Source organism: Parasteatoda tepidariorum, chromosome 2 (genome assembly GCF_043381705.1).
Source record: "Parasteatoda tepidariorum isolate YZ-2023 chromosome 2, CAS_Ptep_4.0, whole genome shotgun sequence".
NCBI lineage: Eukaryota > Metazoa > Arthropoda > Arachnida > Araneae > Theridiidae > Parasteatoda > Parasteatoda tepidariorum.
In genome coordinates this window covers 104159610-104182066 of record NC_092205.1, presented here as the reverse complement: position 1 = coordinate 104182066, position 22457 = coordinate 104159610, and the positions used below count along the sequence as shown (strand labels likewise).

At 29.2% G+C, this 22457-nt stretch overlaps 1 protein-coding gene across 4 annotated transcripts in view; it reads left to right on the top strand.

The window, feature by feature from the left end:
* The window catches only part of LOC107442958 (coiled-coil domain-containing protein 102A), a gene marked incomplete at its 3' end in the record, with an annotated part of 26988 nt that extends 7412 nt beyond the window's left edge, over positions 1-19576 (top strand). For 3 of the 4 annotated variants that reach the window (XM_071178025.1, XM_043052869.2, XM_043052868.2), the window contains 6 exon segments: positions 229-705; positions 2395-2503; positions 7584-7700; positions 10366-10575; positions 13154-13324; positions 17259-17362. In XM_071178025.1, the coding sequence (XP_071034126.1) occupies positions 229-705; positions 2395-2503; positions 7584-7700; positions 10366-10575; positions 13154-13324; positions 17259-17362 (1188 nt within the window). 4 annotated transcript variants of the gene reach the window in all.
* Positions 19577-22457: the final 2881 nt, after the last annotated feature.

The window sequence follows — 22457 nt, the reverse complement described above, 5'->3', positions numbered from 1 at the left end:
ACAATTTTTTTAAAAAAAAAAAAAAAAATACAGCCATGATCACTTAATAATTAACAATGAAATTTAACAACCATACAAGTAGTTTTATTTTTTAAAAAAGTTGAAAACTCAGAGAAAAAGTTTTTATTATTATTTTTCGTAGCAAAATTAATTATTATTTTTAGTAACAAAATTATATTGCCCACTGAGATGTTTATGTAACCATTAACTGAATTTCTGCACTTTTAGGGGAAAGCTGGAAACTGCTGCCAAAGAATGCAATACTCTTAGAAGGGAAAAACAGGAGCTTTTTGCTCAAGTGGAGAAATTAAGAAAGGAGAATAAATTATTTAGTAACAAACAAGACTACAATGAGGAGAAGAAAGAAGATCTTGTATATTCTTCGGGTACGGAGATTCCCGAGAGGGATGTCGGCCCGGGGGAAATCTTGGACGAGCGTGTTATCACCGATTCTCTTCCGTCTAAACAATTTGATGTCGAGGAAAAAGGCGTTTCCGACCCCCCTGATGTCTCTCAAGATCTGCAATTTTTGGAAAAACTATTGCTTGGTGATGATTCTAGAACTCCTGTTAACGAGAAAAAGTGCTCCCGCCTTTCGCGAGGCGAAATGAACGATTTTGCAGTTCCAGAACTTACCGAGCAAAAGTTAGCCATGTTGCAACTTCGGCTAGAAGAGGCTTCGAAGACGATCATTGCTGAGAGGCAGTAAGATTTATAATGCTTTTTATATTTGTAGCAGAGTTAGTTGATTTAAATCAGCTTGATTTTAATCGCTATTTAAATCATGATTTTAATCAAATTATTTTTTTTTTTAAATCATTGAATTAAATCAACTGATTTTTTTTATAAATATATATTGATTTATAAAACAGTGTTTTAAATTATTGATACTTTTATTATTTCTTTTCTTAGTTTTAAAATTTATTTTAAATAAATTTCTGCATTAATTTTAGCTAACAAAATTACTTTCTTTCTTGTTGTGTGTAAATTCCAACACATTTGAAATTATATTTTTAAAAGTCTTTTGATTCTTGAGATTGAAAGTACAGATTAAAGTGAACATTTAAGTATTTTTTTTCTCATAATATGTTTACAGTATCTTTGACATTATCAGATTTTTCTATAAAGAAATTTTGTGGAGAAAAAAAAATTTCAATAGGTAGATAGATTTTTTAAAGTTTTTTTTAGCTTAACTTATCTATTTTGATATAAGATTAAACATGAGTATTTTAATATAAAAATATATAGATTAAATATTTATTTTTTGATAAATGACTACATTTATAAATGCAATCTTTGCATTTATTTAGTCATTTTAAAAAATCAAGAGAAATAGAAGAAGTCACAATTTTAAATTAAAAGTGTGATTTGGTAATTGAAACTTTGTTTTAATCGTTAAAGTATTCTTTAAATTCTCTATTTCACCTAGTCTTTAAATTTCAATCATGCATTTCTTTGAAAATAGTTGCTATGCTCTCAAAGCTATGTATTATAATGAAAAATTGTTTTAGGTAGTTAGAGCTCCTAATATATTCTTATATAGTTTTAATATTAATTTAATTTTGATTAAACATTTATAAGGATTTTTTAGTCATAAATCAAAGTTCTTACAGTGTATTTGAATAAAAATATGATTTAAATCAAAAAAATCATGAACCCTGATTTGTAGTTAATAAAGTTATTAAACTATTATTATGCATTGGTCTGAAGAACTTAGTGAAGGAAATCATCCTTTGACATGTTATTCTAACCAACAGTGTAAATTTATTCAATTAAATGAAGTATTGCAAAACTCGTAGAACGAAACGCAAATTATCTTCATAAACAACATAAAAAGCGTATGAAGGAGATCCAATATATTCTTGTAATTGTGTATAGCATTTGTAACAGTAGGGGATCCACCTCCTCTAAAACATTTATGCAAAACATTTATACAATTGTTTAACTAGGCAACTGTATTTTAAAATAGCAATCAAGAATCATATTTATATGATTACATAGCATAAATAGTTTTGTCTTTTATGATAGTTCAATATGTTAGAGTTATAATTGTAGGAAGTGCACTGACATTCATTATCAGTAAATTGCTCCTTCACTATATTGCAATAGCCTAAAAAAGTTTTTAGCTCAGTCATAGAGATAAGTTAGAATTCAAAATTTTGTTCAAATAATTGCAAATATTTTTCATAAATTAACTACTAACTATCTGGAGTCTTTAAAACATTGCCAACTTTGAGTACTTGCGAGTCAAAAGTTTCTAAACTCTGACTCCACAGCTTCAGTAATTTGGTATAAAATTCATAATGGGAAAAATTATGGCTTTTAATAGTTTCATACATTTAATTAATTGGTTCAATTATATATTTTAAATTTAATCCATCTTTTTTTTACTAGAGAGAAGAACAAATTAATGAAAAGTATGGAGAAGTTGCAGACAGAGTATAACCAAATTCACATGAAGTATGATGATCTAAAAAAATCCAAACAGGATGCTTTAAAAGAAGTAAATATTTTTTTTTAATAGTTGTTTTAAAATCCCTTTGGCAGGTTCGGAAAATAGATTTTTCCGATCTTTAAGGGGCATCCTTATTCTGAAAAAAATAACAAATAGACAATCAATTACAATTAGCATTGAATAAATCCATGTGGGGTTGCACTATGTTCCACATAGTTTTTAAAATCTTGATATTTTATTATAACATACCCCATTTCAGTTCATTTTGGTATTTTCAGATCTCAATGTTGTAATAAGATATTATTTAGTTCGCACTCAATTATTAACGATTCACACGCAATCCCGCATTTATCTCAGTTGTTGCTACAGATAGTTTTTTAATGCTGTATTATCGTACGCAGGAAATTTTGAATCTCTTCTTCTTTGTAAGCGCAACAGCCCCCTGCAGGCCTTGGCTGCCTCAACAGCTGACAAATGCCAGCACCACCTATCCATGGCAACTCCTTTCCCATTTCTGTCTTTAGGGTTTTCAAATCATTTTGGATGTCGTCGAGCCGTCTAGTAGGGGGTCTGCCTCTGGGACGTGACCCCTTCGGGTTTTTAAAGGTGACTATTCTCATGACACTATTTTCAGGGCTTCTCCATAGATGGCTCAGCCATCTCAGCCTATTACTGTGAATTATTTGTGAAATTTGGGGCTGCTTATAAAGTTGGTAGAGCTTGAAGTTATATCTGTTTTGCCAGAATCACCTTTCTTGAATTGTGCCAAAGATGGCTCGGAGGATCTTTCTTTCGAAGGAGTCTAGTGTCCGCAGTATATCTGAATTTAGGGCTCAAGTTTCACTTCCATAAAGTTGCACAGGAAGTATGAGTGCCTTATAGAGATTTAGCTTTGATGTTTTTCGGCTGAGAAGATTCGATCTTAGCTGTCTTCTCAGTCCAGAGAAACACTTATTAGCCCCCAGTTCAGAAACCTCAACAATTTCGAATCTCACATTTGTAAAATTACTTTTTGATGAACTCAATTTGCGATGATTTTATTGTCCATGAGAGTTTTGATGGTACAGTGTGCTAAAGTAGGGGTAGCAGTTAAAGGTAGCCAGTTGTGGACTGCCTGTTTTAACTGTTGGCAACAATAACTTTCCCTGATTTGTCCTGGAAGAATTGCTTCCACTGAGTAACGGCCAGCAAAAACAAAAAAAAGTAAAGGAAATTTTTTCTATTATGGTATCTGTGGCCTATTACAAAGAACTTTTGATTTTTAAAAGTGAACAAATATTGTCACATTTCAAAATTTTTAAAAATTTCAAGTTAATCCTTACAAATGCACATGTACACTAAAAGTTAAATGAAATACTGTATTTTTTTAAAAATTTATCTATTTATGTTTATTGATTTTTAGAATCAATGCTATTGTAATATTTTTCAAAATATTTATGCGATAGTTTCTTATGGCATTCTTTAAAATCTAGAGAAGACTCAATAGTCAATATAGTTCAACAGTTTAACACAGTTTACCAAATGAATCACATCGTAAATAAAGCTAAGTTTCCTTCAATTGATTAAATTATCGCTATATACAGCGGAACCTTGATTTTACTTTTCCATTAGATTAGCATTAAAAAACGCAGCGAGCGGAAACACTTAAAATTGGGGTAAAAATTAAATCTAAGTATGTTTTCCAAAAATTGACATTTACAAGATGAACTATGAGAACATGGTGCGTAGCATTTTTAAAAAGTGCATAACCCACTGGCGGTTAAGGAAATGGGCAAAATTGGGAGAATGTTTCTCCCCTACACACAGTTCCCCTATCTATTAACATGGGACAACCGGTTTTGCTGTGCAGAAAAGACTGCAGGTTAAAATGTGACTTTTTACGTGCAGATCCGTCAGTGGGTTAAAGGTGCTTATTTTTGATTTTCGATTTTTAAAAGCTCTAGAATGTGCTTTTTTCATTGGGTGTTTTTAAAAAGTGTTTAATTTTTCCTTCTCAAAAATAAGATTTTTTACCATGTCGATTTTCGCCACGTATTTATGCAAAATCATGCTTTTCGCATAGTTCTATTCACCATTTTCACAATGTGTTTGGTGAGATTCTTGCACTCTCATGTGCAACTCTGCTGTATTTTGCAAGATATTCTTAATTTCAGGCTTCATTTTCCACCCTCTAATATCGAACCAAAAATCCTCTTGATCTTTTTATTATGGCTAATATAATCAAGAGTTCTTTTTCAGAAACTGGTTATTTAACCACGATCATGATCAGTTTTTGAAAATTACTTTGCATTTTGTTAACGTGTATAGTGCTTAAAAATATTTTTTGAGTGGGAGAAAAGTACTTAAAAGGTGCTTATTTTTTGTTGAAAGATTTGTCTAAGCACCTTGGAGTAAAAATTTGCAATTTTTCCTTTTTCTTCGTTAACAATTTCAACACTATTCCTCACAGCACTTGCTTGTAAATTTGCGTTTTGGCTTACATTTGCAAATAAATATTGTTTCTTTGAAATTCTCTTGATTGGTTGTGTTTATTTTTTTATTCATAATTTTTATCACTGTTGTCGGGAGCAGGCATTAATAGTTGAAAAGTAATAAGATGTGTGTTGCAGTTGATAATTCACTTCTTTGGCGTCACAATTTAATTTCATGTGGAGATGTTCCCATTGGATCCCAAGTCGTAATAAACCCGTTTGTAATATACTTTAGTTATCACCAGGGTATCCGCGCACCTGGAAAGTCATGGATTTCGGTGTTGCACAAAATTTGTCATGAAATGTCGTGATTTTAAATGTTTTTTTTTTTTTAAAAAAATCATGAAAAGTCATGGATTTAGGTTGCCGAAAAATCTAGTTTTTAAAATGGAATGTACCCCCCAATTTCATAGTGTTCTGAACATCTGAATTTGTAACAAAATCCCCACTCCCAGTCATATTTGATTAAAATATATTTTAAAAAATTTATCGTGTTCTTTAAAAATTATGGTATTCTTTTAAAAAATGAAAGAAAAAGCTTAATTTCTAGAGCAAATTATCTTTTAAACTTCTGTGATTTCAGAATTTTTGTTATTATTTTTATTTTATCAATTTAAAATTTAAGCAGAAGCAAGCCAGTCACAGGCGAATTTATTTTTATTCCTGAACAGAAAAATCCGAAGTATTTCTTACCTTTCCAATGAACACAAAAAGTATCTTTAGAACATAATTCTGCAAGAAAAATTTTTTTGCTTTTGTATTTTTTTCAACCGTTTTATTGCTTTAACTCTTTCTTTACTCTGTTTTTTAAATTTAAAATCTATAAATATGAAGATGCAGAATATAACAGTTTTAGTTAGACCTATCATTTCAATAAGTGTTATCCTAATGATTTTTTAAATTTATTGTTGTGTTTTTGTTGGAGAAAATAGCAACTTTGTTAAGTCATGAAAAATATTTGGAATTGGTCATGAATTTGAAAATCTAATATGTAGCAGATACCCTGTATCACTGTTCAACGCTACGAAAATAAAATTCAGAGCTGCTAGAATATATATATATATTTTTTTTTTTTTTTTTTTTTTTTTTTTTTTTTTTTTNTTTTTTTTTTTTTTTTTTTGGTTTAGAAGAATTTTGTACGTTACTGGAATCAAGAAAACCATATGATTAACTAACCAGTTGTTTTGGGTAACGTTTTTAAATGAGTGGTTTTCAAAAGTTGAAGTTTGCTGGAAAAGATTTCACTTGCATATTTAACTATTTAGACACCCATATTTTCTTGAAGCACCCTTCCTGTGCTTCGCCATCCCATGACTCTCCTGATTTTGACGCGTGGGAGGCAGGACAATTAGATTTTAAAAAAAAAAAAAATTAAATTAGCAGTTTCAAACAGGTCTCTTCTCTCTCTCTCTCTCTCTTTTTTAAAAAAAATTATTTTGTCTTGTTTGAAAAAACATATAAAACAAGATTTTCTTGGGTTATGTAAAATCCGGGAAAATTAACGTTATTGTCAAATTTCAAGGATCATCAGAGAATGAATTGTTTTAAAAATTAGTATGTTGTTGTCTGAAATGAACGAACTGGGTGTTTTTTTTAAGAACTCAAAAAAGGGTTATAAGCCAGTCCCATATATTTTTGCATGACAGAATGATTATTAATAGAATCAGTCAAATGACTTATACCCACTTAATAAGAAGGATGCATAATTGCTTATACCACCTTATTCCTTACATTCCCCAATCATTTTCCTCCAAGAATAATAATTCAAACCTTCGATTTTGTTTTGTTTGAAATTCAAGGAGTTTCTTTTTTATCTGTGTCCTTTTTCTATGATTCAGATATGATTTTAGTATACTTTAATACTGCAATTTTAAAAAGCCACTAATTTTACATTTCCATAGCTGCCAACTGTTCAGAATTTTTTGGATTTGTTCCTAATTTTCAAATCAAGTCTGAAAATCTGATATTTTTATTTAAAAAATCCGAATTTTCGTAAAATTGCAGTATTTTTGCTTTTAAACCAATCCCTTGTTCTGATTGCTGCAAGTGCGGTTCCTGTGATTATTGTGCAGAAGTAATTTTTAGTAGCCTTTTATTGGAAAATACTATTCCAATAGCTGTTGCTGATCATTTCACTAAATTGAATCTTAAACAACTATTATTATTTTTTTTTAAATGAATTGTAGTATTCAAACAGTGCATCAGAAATATTTGGTTATGATTATTATTTACTTGTGTTTTATAATTTGGAGAAGAAGAATTATGTATAAGGTAATGGTTGTTTTAAAACTATTATACCAGTATTCCTTATTATAAAATATTAATATTATAAATTTCCCACCAAAGATACTTTTGTTTTACTAATTTACATAAGTTATTTAAATATATGTCTATTAATGCTATTATTTAATAGTTAAATTTTTGTCTTACTCTCGTAATTGGTGCATATAATTTTGTCGCATATAGTGTTCCTAATTTTTTTATTCCTAAGGTTGGCAGCTATGCATTTCAGTTTTTTTAAATTTATTTATTTATTTTTGTGATGTCAAGGTTTTACTTTCTCATATTTTCATCATTGCTATTAAAATTAATTCTTTTAAACTGTGCTATAAAAATATACAATTTCATTCAAATTTTTATTTTTATTACTATTTTAGTTAAACCAAATTAAAGCTGAGCATCAAGATGAGCTGGACAATATGAGGCTAGATCTTGAAGATGAAGCAAATAATCGTAGTACGTTAGACCAAAGGCTTGCTGAACTTCGTTCTGAGGTAAATTTAACTTATTAGCAACAAATACTATTTTGATTAAGTTATGAAATATGTTTTCATTTTGTAGTTACATTATCTTTGTTTAAACTGAATAAAAATGGAGAGAAAAAAATATTTAAAAATGTATAAAAATATTTTACCCAAGTTTTGCATGTATTTTTTTGTTTACACATACAGTAAAACCTTATTAAAACTATACATTTTTGACATGTCTGCTAGCCTGGATAACCTGTAAAAGTATCAAAAAATTTTCAGGTACAATCTTTACAGGCCGCCTGTTCATTGAAGATGTTGTTCCCTCTATCAAATGAGAAAAACTCTGTGACTAACAAATTACTAAGTGACTAAATAAACTAAGTGAAAATAACACGGCAATTATCTGATGTTAAATTAATTAAGGAAAAAATAGTTTCACTAAAGGGTCAACGAAGTATTTTTTAAATAGCTTTTCCAAAAATCCTTTGATGAAAGAAAGGAATTTTTAAATAAATTCGAGTTGAATTGGATGTCCAGATTTTCTGACCAACAATGCTGTTTTATTAATGAATAGTTACATTGCTGGGTTTTATTTATGAGGTTAACCCAGTATCCCTCCTGCAGTTTATCACAGCATCTGCAAATTATTATTCACTTCAATTTCCTTTAAAGAAAATTTGATACTTACAGGGTATCCGCGAACCTGTAATTTTGGTATTGAACAAAATTTGTCATGAAATGTCATGATTTTAACTATTTTCTTAAAAAAATCATGGATTTAGGTCGCCAGAAAATTTTCTATTTAAAATGGAATTCCGCTGCCCCAATTTCGTGGTGTTCTGAATATCTGAATTTGTAACTAAATCCCCACTCACAGTCATATTTTATTAAAATATTAAAAGTTTTTTATCATGTTCTTTAAAAGTTATGGTGTTCTTTAAAAAAATGAAAGAAAAAACATCATTTCTAGAGCGAAGTATCTTTTAAACTTTGGTAATTTCAGAATTATTATTTTTTTTTTATTTTTATTTTCTCAATTTAAAATTTTAACTGAAGGCAAGCCAGTGATTGGCGAATTTTTTTAATTCTGAAATGAGAACAGAAAAATCAGGAGTATTTCATTTCTTTCTGATGAACAAGAAAAGTATCTTTAGAATGTAATTCTGCAGAAAAAAAAGGGGGGGAATTATTTGCTCAGCTATTTTATCTATAACTCTCTCTGTACTCTGTTTTTTTAAATTTAAAATCAATAAATAAGAAGATGCAGAGTAGAACAGTTTTGGTTATATCTATCATTTTAATTAATGTTATAATGCTTTTTAAATTTATTATTCTGTTTTCGTCGGAGCAAACAATAACTTCGTTAAGTCATGAATTTGAAAATCTAAAATGTAGCAGATACCCTATAAATGGTGAAAGAATTCGAATTGAAAAACCGTAAACGATGAAGAAAGGATTTTCTGTCTTCATTTATAATGAATAAGAAATAGTTATCCTTTATTTTAAAAAAAAAAAAAAAATTTACCGAGAAAAGTCACAGATTAAATGATATTTTTCTAGTTATTTGTCTGCAAAATACTTATGATGGTAGGACAATTAGTTTCATTTGAACAAATCAGAACTACATAAATTGAAATTATATTCATCTCTTTTATTTTAAAATGAAGTTTCTCCTTTCCCTACAATTTCTTTATGTATGTGTTTGTTTCTCCTTTTTGGATGAATGTATAAAATTGAAATTAATTTTAAAAGTATAATGTTTTTGTGTTTAATTTTATTTTATTTAATAGTTGTAAATTGTGTTAAATACTTGTTGGAATAAGCTTAATTTTTACAATAATAATCTCTACCTGATGGCAGTCTCATTTGAAGATTACGCAGCTGATTGCCGTGCATTGAATTTTGTCAATTCTTGCAGCCAACTCCATAGCCTTCTAATTTCGCACCGAATCCAGAAGACAAGGGAACTCCTAGATCAAGTATCGAGAGAAATTTGCCTTTGTGGAAGACTTTCTGACGGAACTAACCCTCATTTGCGTTTCATGAAGAAGAAAACTGTGAAAACTTGCCAAGGTTAGCCTGACGGCAAGGGGACTCTAACCCTTGATCCGTCTACCACTGGGGGATTTGAACCCAGTACACCTCACTGTGGGGGTAGCACTCTATCTTCTAAGCCAACACGGCTTTTAAAATACAATTTTATTTCATTTTATAAGCGTCGTTGAACATCTGACCCAATTTTGGGTTTACGCCTACTAATGTTCAACTCCATAGCTTTGTAATTTTGAACCCAATCTAGAAGACAAAGAAAATCTTGGATCGAGTATTTGGAGAAATTTGCCTTCGAGGACTTTTTGGGGAAACTAACCCGCTTTTGCGTTACATGAAAAGAAAAATCACAAAAATCTTCCACAGTTAGCTTAATAGCAAGGGGACTCTAACCCATGATTCGTCTGCCACATAGAATATTTTCCATCCGTGTGAGTCGGGTGCTCATCAACAAGCCATTGCTGGGATTCAAACCCGGTTCGCCTCATTAGAAACCATCTCCATATGACTCTTTACAATATTGTTTAAAATAATTTAGTCATTCTTGAAAGATAATTGTTATTGAAAATGTTTTTTTGTTCTGTCTATAAATGTGCTTTTCAATTGTTCTCTATGTTAATTACCAAATTTATTTTGTTAGCTGGAGAGACTTCAGGGAGAAAATGCAGCCGAGTGGGGGAGGAGAGAACGTTTGGAAACAGAGAAGCTGAGCCTTGAACGAGAAAATAAAAAATTGAGAACGCAAATCGAAGACTTAAATGAAAGATTAGAGAGGAAAACTAAACAGATGACTATGGCATCTGATTTTGATGTGAAAGCACTTCAAGTTGAACTATATGAAAAAAATAAAGTAAAAGCTCATTTTATGTTCATAACCTATTAATGTTCAACTCAAAATTTTTAAATAATATTTTGTATGTCAACCCCATGACAGAATCACAGTGACATTTACAGAGTTCTTGCAGAAGGATTTTTCTTTTGAAAAATTTTTTACGGAATTTACACATAAAATATTTGAATCATGCATTTAGATAATCACTTTTTGACGCGCACAATTTACACCGATACTATCGTAAATCGATGTAATGTTTCAGTTGTATTTTCGGTAGTTATTGATATTGATTTTCAATTGGTTTTTAAAATTCCCAATATATTTCAAGCAATATGGAAAATTCGAATCGTGCATATGAGCATTTATTTTTTAAGGAAATAATTCTATCGAATTTTTGGAAGTTATTGCTATTGATTCCTCCATAGTTTTTAAGTCCGATAATTTTTATACAATATTATTTATTACAACAACCCTTATCTCCTTAGAAATGCGCATTTGAGGAGTCCAATTTACATGATTTCGTCGTCGATATTTTTGGTCATTATTTACAAAATTCAAATAAATAAATAATATGTGCCCCCTCCCCCAACAAAATGCGAGATTATAACCCATAATATTAGAATAAGAAAATATTACACATTCAATTTAAAAAAAGTATAGTTTTTTTTTTTGTAAACAGATACTTGCAGAAAGATACTAGTGCTAGAGAGTTTTGTCACAGATAGGTCAAAAAAATTCTGCTACAGTCAAAATTATAATCATTATGACTTTTAAATAAAATTAATTTTGCACCAAGAATGTCTATCAAATATAAAATCAAATGTGAAAGTCTGAATGCTATTGTATTTACTAAAATACTTGCTGGTTGATCAATTAATAAACAATTGTAACTCTTTTCTTCTTAGATGACAAAGTGACTTTGAGCGATAAAACACTTAAGGGCTGCATTATCATATAAAAACTTATTATGATTAGCTAAATTTAAAAGAAAGAAACATTCAAGTTAGTTCATGCCAATAAAAATTGTTCTGGAAATTTTTTTTAAATATATAAGAACATAAAACATTGCTTCAGGTTTATATTAGTGTTCTAGTCTTAAGAAATTATCAAAAATGAACCTCTACCTATTTACATTTCTTTTCCTCGAAGACGATGAAACATCTAAATGTTAGATCCTCTCTCCCAGTTATTGCTCATTTACTTCTTCTCAACTATAAAATGATTCTGGATTTGAATTTGCATTTTTAAAATAGTTCAATTTATAATAAATTTGTATTTTGACTTAGAAGTTTCTATGGGAAAGGAATTGATTATAAAAATTCGTCTAAGTTAAAGATTTTAAGCCCTGCAATGAAACCTGGTTATAGCATCTCCTGAAATATACAGGGTGGTCTCGAATTCATGGTACAAACTTTAAGGACATTGTAATAATAATTTATTGTATAAGAATGTTGTGGGTGCAAGTGATGCAGTAAGACAGAAACAATAAGAGACGAAAGGATTGAAAGCATCGTTGATATTAATAATGTTTACTCTTCAAAATTGCTTCCACCAGTAGCAATGCATTCTCGACAGCGTCGGTGGAGTGATTGGCATACGGGTGATTCTCATGGAATATGACAATTGGCAGTCATTTGCCCCAAGATCTAATACTATTCTACTAAAGAACTTTTTAAAAAAATTTTAATAAATAGCATTGCTGTTAGCATTTTAAAATTGCCTTGCACTAGCAATAACTACCATCCCCACATTTGATGACCTTCAGACGTGAAGTGACATGGCCACCTTGACAGAAACTCCCACTTCAATATGAACACGCCTATCTCGATGTAACGCTCACTTTGATTGATGGTCCACATTGAACAGTTGACATTATCCACCTCCTAGTGCTACTCAGTCTCGATCACGCACAACGTCAGCCTGCATATACTCGACTGCTTATAGCCAATGCATTAGTAACCACGACTGTGAACTTAATACAGCTCGCACAATCAGCAAAAGTACGGTGATCTTAATACAACTCTCCCAGCTTCTCACAAAACAGCAATGAATCAGCTAGTGGTATACGTTCACCGAATTCTATTACATATATAATTCTGGTGGGGGTATACTGTAGTGTGTCTACCACTACAAAAATACAATTCCAATTCACTAGTATGTATAAGACACGTTAAGTCGATTTTATGGTCGGGTACCGTTTCATAGATGAAGGTTGACATGGTCGATAACAACTAACCCCACATTCAAATGTCAATAACAGAAACACCACATTCATTTGTTCACATCACATCCGAAGATCACCAATGTGGAGCGATAGTTGTTTTAGATAATGTCAACCTTCATCTGTGAAAAGGTACACGACCATAAAATCGAGTTAACATGTCTTATACATACTAGTGAATTGGAATTGTATTTTTGTAGTGGTAGACACACTACAGATTGAAACTATGGTGGTTCGAAAGCAGATTTTGAAAGATAAAAAAATAGTTTTATTATAAATGCAAGGTAATCTAATTTTTCTCCATTTTTCTTTTAATTGATCAGATAATAATGAAACTCATACATAGTGTATTTTTATTTCCTATTTATTTTTCAGGAATTAGCTGATCTGAAACATGCACACACAAAATTAAAAAAAGTTCTTCAGGATAAATCGACAGAGCTTGCACATGCCATTCGTCGATCAGAGCAGTATGAAGCAGAAGTCAAGAAATTGAGGGGAAGAATCGAGGAACTGAAAAAAGAATTGGCATCTGCTGAAGATGAGGTAATAATGTGTTTGTTATAATTAGTGTTATTTAACATATTCATTCACGCATTCTTTATACGTATTATTTTTTCTTCAAAAAGAGGATAATTTTATTTATAATTATTGAAATTTTGTTAATTGGCTAAAAATGAGTGATTATCTAGTTTTGAAATATAATCAACCATACTTGAAAAAAAAATATTTAAAATTTAGAATATGGGACACAATAAGCAGAAATAAATATAATTTAAGAATGATAAACACTTATATTATGTAAGAGTTAAAATGGAGCCTTTTAAAAGTTTTATATATCTAATCTATCACTCTTATTTTTTTATTGTTACTTAAGCCAAGCACGAGTTAATAAAAGGAAAATCTTGTAAGAGATCAATTTTTTTAAAAAGCACCTAAGTTTGCAATAGTTTTCTAACAAATAAGAATTACGAGAAAATGATGTCTCGATGTCCGCGTGGTATTTTTTACTACAGGCTTAACAATGAACAGTAAATGAAAGCAAAGGTTTAAGTGTTAAGTTTTAAATAATATTCAAGAATACAAAAACATACTGAATAAGATATAAAGTGTATTGAATAAATTGAATTAAACATTAAATAAATTTTAGTGTTTTAGGATTGGATAATCTTTAATGAAAACATAGATTATGTAATTCAACAAATAATTATATTAATAATTATACAATTTACTTTTTTAAAAATAAATTTTCCAACAACTTTGTACAAACTAAAGCGACAATTAATATAAAATGAAGAAAAAAAGGTATTGTTAAAAATAGCTACAGCTGTGTCCTTTTTACGATATTGTATTAAAAATACTGTTTTGGCGTTGCAATATTTTAGTAATTTTTAAGGTTTTTTTTATACTTTTTAAATGTTTTAAATTGTGAAATGTTATCAGTAGTTTCAAAGAACTGGTTGTATTCCTCATTAATTTTATGGTTTAATGTCACATTTGCACACAGACTTAACTTAATTGGTAAAAACTTCTTTCTGCTTCAGTAATGAAGGAAGGAACTTTTCAACATTATATAACCCAAATAGTTTCCTCCAATTTTATTGATTTTTCTGACTTTGTCGAGTAGCTGAGAAAAATTCCTGACATTAAGACATAATTTGTAAACCTATCGCATTTTGCAACATGTAAAAAATACAGGATTTTGATTGCGAAAATTTTGCTGAATTCCACCCTACAAAGCCATGGATTTGCGAAATATATATATTTTTTGTGTGTGTTCATACGATAGATAAATGAAGAAGCTAACATAAAACTGCCGGATTTTACACTGTACTGATATTTCGTTTAACAAAAGTTCATTAAAAAAGGAAACGTGAAGTTTACTCGATTTGGGGGCCCCGGGGCAAGTGCCCCGTATGCCCCTGTCTTAGTCAGGCTCTGTTTGCAGGCCTGCCATTTGCTTTAAAATTAAGAAAATTTGACATGTTTAATGGAAGGACCATTTACAGTATTAAACTAAAGATATCTTCTACCTGATTGAGTTGTATCAAATTTAGCACACTTAAGTAACTTTGAACAGGGAAAGAAAACTTTTTCTAATTATGAAAATTTACATAAAGCACTCATTTTTATCGTTAAAATTATTTCCTTAAAAGTTTATTTTTATTCACAATAACCTTTATCAATGTAATATTAACAATAATGAATAGCAGTTTTACGAAATTTTTCAACTTTAACCCTCATTTTAGTCATTTATGAAGGATAGAATAAATCGCTCTTTTTTTATGAGTAGGCATATTGTTACAACTTGCATATTGGGCTCTATAAGGAAAGCTGAATATATTTATTTTATTTTTGCATTAACAGCATATTTCTTTTTTTGATCATTTTATTTGAACAAAGCTGTAATGGCTCTGAAAGAACATCTATGAAAAAAAACAAGTATGTGAACAGTCAAGTGGTTTAAACTAGCACAAGATAAAAATATTCGTAATAAGTAGCATTCAAAAAAGTTTTTAAAAATATCTGTCATTTTTTTTTTAAAAAAATGTAGAAATATTGTATGTGAAAATTTGAATTATGAAATTAATCTTTTTAACTTTCTCTTCTGTTTGAGAGAATACATGTAATTTAAATTTTCTGATATTCCCAATTTTCTCCCTTCACACTCTTTCGATTGATTATAATAATCGTGTCAAAATTTTCCCCATATCATTTCTAAAAATTTATCTGCGTAAATGTGTTCCTTCAGTTTTACATCGTTGATGCTTTTTATTGCAAACTTTAGACATGTCAACATCTTAAAAAGATGTTTGAGTACAGTTAAGGGTGCTACTCTGTCTTATAAAAAATTGATTATTTTTTTTCTTCAAATTATTCCTATTAATATTTAAGTAAATAATGTAAGTTTTAAAGAAACAACCAATGGAATAGTTATTCATTTCTACTCAGACTTGGATAAAAATGAAACATTTTCTGCTCACATCGATTAACTCTCGTGAGTGGTTTCAACCCTTTCGTCGGCACCTCAATTTGGCAAAATTTGTTTGAAAATCTCAGATCTTTTTTCTTTTTTTTTTTTAAATGTTTAATTTTTATAAAACTTTTATATTTATACAGCAGGGATGAGTTCGGTAAGAAACCATATAAGCTGGAAATAGAAATCAAAAATATGATTCTATGTTTTTTGTTAATATAATGTTTGTTATTCGATGTTTGTTTGTATAAAATGTTAATGTTCTAAATGCAAAAACACTTTAATGAAAAAATACATGGAACTTAACTAGAAAAAGGTGCATGGAGTAAGCATTTATCTGCAGAATGCTAGCAACATTTTAATAAAAATATTGATTATATTTATTTATTTAAATTGCGTTAATATGAATCTCGATGCGTGATTGTTGAATCACACAAGTGCAAATGACGACATTTAGATTTAAAATCACGTGAATACGAATCTCGATGTTTGATTTTGATAGAAACGGGTGAATTCGAATACCAATGTTTGGTTTTAAAATTGTGTTAACCTCTTTCCTTACCAATTTTTTTTGAGGGGGGGGGGAATTCAAAAAATCAACATATTTTTTTTATTTTATTAATAAATACAAACAAAACATAATACGCAAGTTTTTAGCCGGAATTTTAATTTTTTTATGAGCAATTATGATTTTTCTCTTGAAAAAGTTCAGTATTAGTCTTTGTATGATGGTATTCAAAATAAGGGAGACAACAGAAAGTTATACTTTCTAAACGCCAGTGAAGTGTCATGAATTCAGCAGTCATCATATATACAAATCACGTGTGCAGTCCCACAATCCAACAGAAAAACTCCCAAACAAAACTTGGCAAGCTTCCAATAACAGCAGATTACCTTTTTTTATTTTATTTTTTTGCTTCAGTCTAAATAAAAGCGTAATAAAACGAAATGTTCTGCCCCGCCCGTGTTTTCTCGGGATAATAAATATTTACAATATACCTGTGTTAACTCAGGATTATCAGGGAAGTGGTTAATACAAATTCCAATGTATAATTTTTATGTAACTTAAGCACGAATCATTACGCAATGTGTGATTTTAAATCATATTAATGTAATTTTAAATGGCGTTTACATTGGTAGGAGAAAGCGCTAAGAGAAAATCTTTTCCTCTTATATTTGAAAAAGACCAAAAAAAAAAAAAAAAATTTTTATTTTTNAATTTTTTTTTTTTTTTTTTTTTTTTTTTTTTTTTTTTTTTTTTTGAGATGCAAATTCTTTTCTTTTTTAGTAATTGTGAAAAAAAATTCTGCAATGGTCAGAAATTTTCCATGAATGGCATTCATGTATATTACACGGTTCTGTTTACATTAAACTCTTGTCTTGATTGAATCCTTTATCAATGCAATACGGTATAAAGTAATTTTAATTGGTGTTTCTGCTACCGCTGCTCGATTGCATGTAGAAAAAAATCTACACTCATAATAATGATAATTATGTTTTCAGGTGGATAGTGCCTCAAATAACATAAGGAAGCTTCAACGTACAAATGATGAGCTCACGGAGCAAGTTGAAGGTCTACAAGTGCAAGTAGAACATCTGCAAACTAGGTATTTATCCTATATCTCATTATGACAGTAGAACCCTGATTATCTGACATCTTCAGGAACATTTTTTTTTTGTTCATTTTCTTATCTTAACTGCTATTTGCGATGAAATAAGGCCACCACTGTATGAAGCCCCTGTTGCAGAATTTTTTCGAGCTATCTGCGACAAATCTCTGTAGCACTAATATCTTTCTGAAAGTTACTTTTAATAATAACAAAAATATATGTTACTAATTTAATATAACAAAAGGACTGTGTTTACAAAAGAAAAAAAAACTAATTTTTTTAATTGAACATGAAATAATTTCTTATTCTAATATTATGGTTGATATTCTCGCATTTTGTTGGGGAGGAGGGGGAAGCTCAAATTACTTCCTTCTTCACCTTTTGTAAATAATCATCACAATAAAAAAAATAGTTAAAAATCATGAAATCTGTAGTAGCAATTGCCGATAAAAAGATAGACGACGAAATCACACGAATCGGACTCCTCGAATGCGTGTTCCGAAATAGAGCTGCAGTAATAAATTATATTTTATAAAAAAAAGTATCGGATTCAAAAACTATGGCGAAATCAATAGTAATAACTGCCAAAAATTCTATAGAATTATTGCCTTAAAAAGTAAATGCTTGATTTGAATTTTCCAGATTGTTCGAAATACATTGGGATATTTAAAATCCCCGTGAAAATCAATATCAATAAATCCAAAAATACAATCAAAACATTATATCAATTAACGATACTATCAGTGTAATTTAAGCTTGTCAGAAAGTGATTATCTGAATGCATGATTCAAATATTATGTGTACATTACTGTAGAAAAGAAAAGTGTGTTTCATATGGTTTTATTAGCAATTCAATCCAGAAAATTTGACAGCTCACTGCATCACAATGGAGAAAAAAAATAAAAAAGAAACAATTCAGCAATTTATGTTGAAAAAAATTATGTGAAAAGAAAAGTAATGTTTGTTTTGTTTTTTTACTTTTCAAAACAATATTTTTCTGCAAGAACTCTGCAACGTTCTGTGACAATGTCGCTTTGACTCTTCCACGGGGTATGAAGCTTTTATATGTCCTTTTCAAATGTGGTATAGATTGTTCAAACCTTATGCCATGACACATAAATAAAGAATCAAATGGTACCTGTAATAAGGTTTGCTATCTAACTCTCTATTTTTATAATTATAATTAGGTAATATTTTTTTTTCATTTACAGTAAAGTAATTTTATTGAATTAAACCTTTTTCAAATGCCATTTTTTCTCATCTCTTGGAAATAAATAAATCTTTTTAAATAAAACTTGCAGTAAATTATTTATACATAATAATGGGTGTCCTAAAATGTATCCAAGATTTGAATTAAGTATAAAATTATTTATTGTTGCTCCAAAAAAAGCAACTAAATGGCAACAGGATAAAGAAAACAGTAAAGCAGCTGATAGTTAAGTTTGCACAATGCAGTGCTACAATTAAAAACAACACATTTTCATCCTTGAAAGCCCAAGAAACAATCTATTTACTGCAAAAGGCATGTGTTTTGATGATTTGAGTTGGTGAAATTTAATATTATTGGATTATTTGAAGTCAAAGGTGTATATCAACTAGCCCATTCATTCCTCTGAAAGATTCAACACTGCATCCACGTTTATATCCAAAATAGCTGTGGAAACTTTTTTTTTAAACAGAGTGTGGGTGTGTTATTAAAGTGATGTGATGGAGATCATTTGCTATTCTATCCTATCCTTAGTGCTTTTTTATTCTAATGCCTACCTGGGTTGAAATTTGTCAATTTAGGTAGTTGGGCAGATATGTTGGCTACTCTTTCAGGGGCACCCTATTAGGTGAACGAGAAAAAAAAAAACTTCTTTTATTCAAATCTTGCATACATTTAGAGACATCTTTTATTAAACTTGATGCTTCTCACCGCATAATGCAACATTTAAATGTAAAAGTCTTAGATTAAAAATTCATCGCACACAAAATAGTCTTCATTATTTTATTTATTTATTTTTTTTGCCATCTTACATTTATATGAATGAATATGTCAGAAAATCAAACGTTGAATAGAGTTCTACTGTATTATTTTAAACAAAATTTTGTTTCCTTTTCTTTGGGACTAATAAATTTTTTATCTTAACACTTTTTCTTTTCTTGCTCCTATGGCTTTGGTTCTATAATTCTTATAGTTTGAAGAAGATTACTAAAGAAGAAGTTGTGGTTAGTACTAATCTTTCTTTCTTAACTAATTAGCTTAGTTATATCTCCTTTAAAGAAAAGATTGATTATGCTTGATAATGTGTAACATTTATTTGCTTCAAAAAATTTATCAACATGTTCCAAGTGCTGAAAAATAGGCACCCATTCTCAAGACTCGAATGATGAAAATAAAAGCAAGATTTTCGTAGTTTTCCTGATTTTTGTGATAAATGTATTATGCTTGTTTGTCCTGATTTTTTAAGTATAACTTTTGATCTAATGAATGGATCTGCACACAATAGGGCTCAATCTGAATGGTTCGAGAGAGTGACCTCAAATGTGCAGACAATTTTTTAATTTACGAAATCAACCACAAAAACTGACTTTTTCTGAATAAATATACTTTTTTTTTTTTAAAAGATTAGGATTTCTAACTCCCAAAATATCGAGGGTAGTCACAATTTGGGAAATAGGATCCTCATAGTTTGAATCCCATAATATTAATTTTACTTTTTGCTTATTTTGCCATGTATTATGAACTCTTTAAGGAAATTGAAAATAATAGTCGAAAAAATGGTTGAATTGTAAGATAAACAATTTTTTTATACCATTCTGAAGGATGAAATTTTACATGGTAAAATACAAAATTTGAGTGAATTCTGTTGAAAAGTTATGACTTACTGAGAAATCGAATTTTGAATGTATGACTTTTTTAAATCCGAATCCGGTGAAAAAGAGATGTTTATTCAGAGAAAGTATATTTTTGTATCGGATTTCGTAAGTTAAAATATCGTTAGCACCAATTAATTAGCATATTTGAGGTCACCCCTTGACTATTAAGATTGAGTCTTAAAACGTGAAGATCCTACCATTAGATCAAGAGTTATTCAAGGTAGTCCATTTTTTTTATTTTGGCACACTGCAAGTTTATTGTACGTTGCATGCCTGCCAACATTGGAGAAATAAAATAATGGAGATTTCACCATCGACAATTTTTAGGCGACGCGTAAAGTTTAGATACATCATGCATAATCATGTAAGTCAAATAGAGAAATTCAAAATTAGAAATAATATAAGCATCTTAAGAAAAGATTTCGATATATAAAAGCTATTAAAGATAATAGTAATACATCCAAATGGAAAAACGTGCTTAGCAGCAGTGAAACCAAGAAGAATTAAACAAGCGTGAAAATAAAAAAAAAATTGGGAAAATATGACAACCAAAGCTGATGTCGTCAGGGGATACGAGCTTCAGGTATCATAAATGCAAAACTTTTTCTATCAAGAAAGCAAGACAAAAGTCTAAAAATTCCATTCTCTGTACCCCAAAAGTTTTGCCAAAATCCAGGAAAAGAATTTATAATATACAATAAAACACAGAAGAATACAATATAAAATACCCTTTAAAATACAGAAGCAAATACAGTAGAATAAAAGCAAGACAAATACAAAATAAAAATAAGAACTAAAGCTTACTTGAAAAATAAAAAATCCAATAACTAAGTATCCCAAACCGACTGCAAACCGCAACTGAAATAAAAAAAACATAAAAAGCAAACGCCCCCTATCCCACGCAGTTGAAAAAGGACTGAGGTTAAGAAAGTAGTAACATCATTTGAACAAGATTTGAATTTTGCTTAACCAAATGAAAAACTAATAATTTTCAAAAATTTTCTTAATTTTCTAATCAATATTACAGAAGTTAAAAGGAAAACCATTATTTAAATTTTTTTGAAAATTACTAGTTGCCTTTTGAAAACTTAGAACATTATTACAGATTTTACTAATTCTAAACAATTGAGAAAAAACTAAATTTTTGAAACTTTTACTGCACATATTAGTATTAAAATTACAGAAAAAGATAACATTAAAATTAAAAGCTTTTCTTATGTCATAAACACCAATTTTAATTTGTTTATCAATAATATCAATTTTAAATCTAAATATTCAACACTTATAATTTTTGCTTAAAATAAAAATTCCCAGTTTTCCCTAGAAGTTAACAGTACAGGGGTCTGTCCAGACATTTTGTGAACGAAACTAATCATAATTTGTGAATATAAAATAAGCGTTAAGTCACATTCTTTCAACCACGGTCCTGCTTTTGTGAATTTATGCAAATAGGGTGCTGTTATTGCAAAAATTGCTAAAAACTTTTTCGAGAAGTTTTTAAATTGTAAATAGATGCAAGATTCTGCTGAACAATTGCTGCTACTAAATGAGAGATACAGCATACAAATATTTGGTATTTAGCCTATACTGCTCAACACACAATATTCATTTTGGACGAATAATGGAAACAAAATCGCTCCCACTTTTAATAATTTTAAAAAACACATAATGACATATTTTGAATAACACAACTTAGTAATGCATCACTTTTAATGTGTTACGCATTAAGTAAACTTAAACAATTCTTACATTAATAACATTTTAATTAAAAAATTGCCAGAAATTAATTATTATTTACATGATATTCTATCAATTAATTTATGAATAAATATAAATTGATCAATTATTTATTTACAAAAAAAAATTTTAATTTAATATTAATAAGAATGTGCACATGATGTTTGTAAAGATGAAATATTTTCTTAGAATACTACATTTGGAATTTAGACTTAGCAAAACTTAGTTTGTTTCGAACCGTCTTCCCCCCCCCCACCGGGAAGGATTTTTTTTCGATTAACAAAACAATAATGATGAAAATAAACAAATTTGTGCAGGGTCTGTTTTTATGAAAATAAATTTTGTGAATCTTCTAAACAGACCCCTGCAGTATCTAAAAATACAAAGCAGCAGTTTTTGTTGTTAGCGTGTGCGTTTTTTTTTTTTTTTTTTTTTTTTTTTTTTTTTTTTTTTTTTTTTTTTTTTTTTTTTTTTTTTTTTTTTTTTTTTTTTT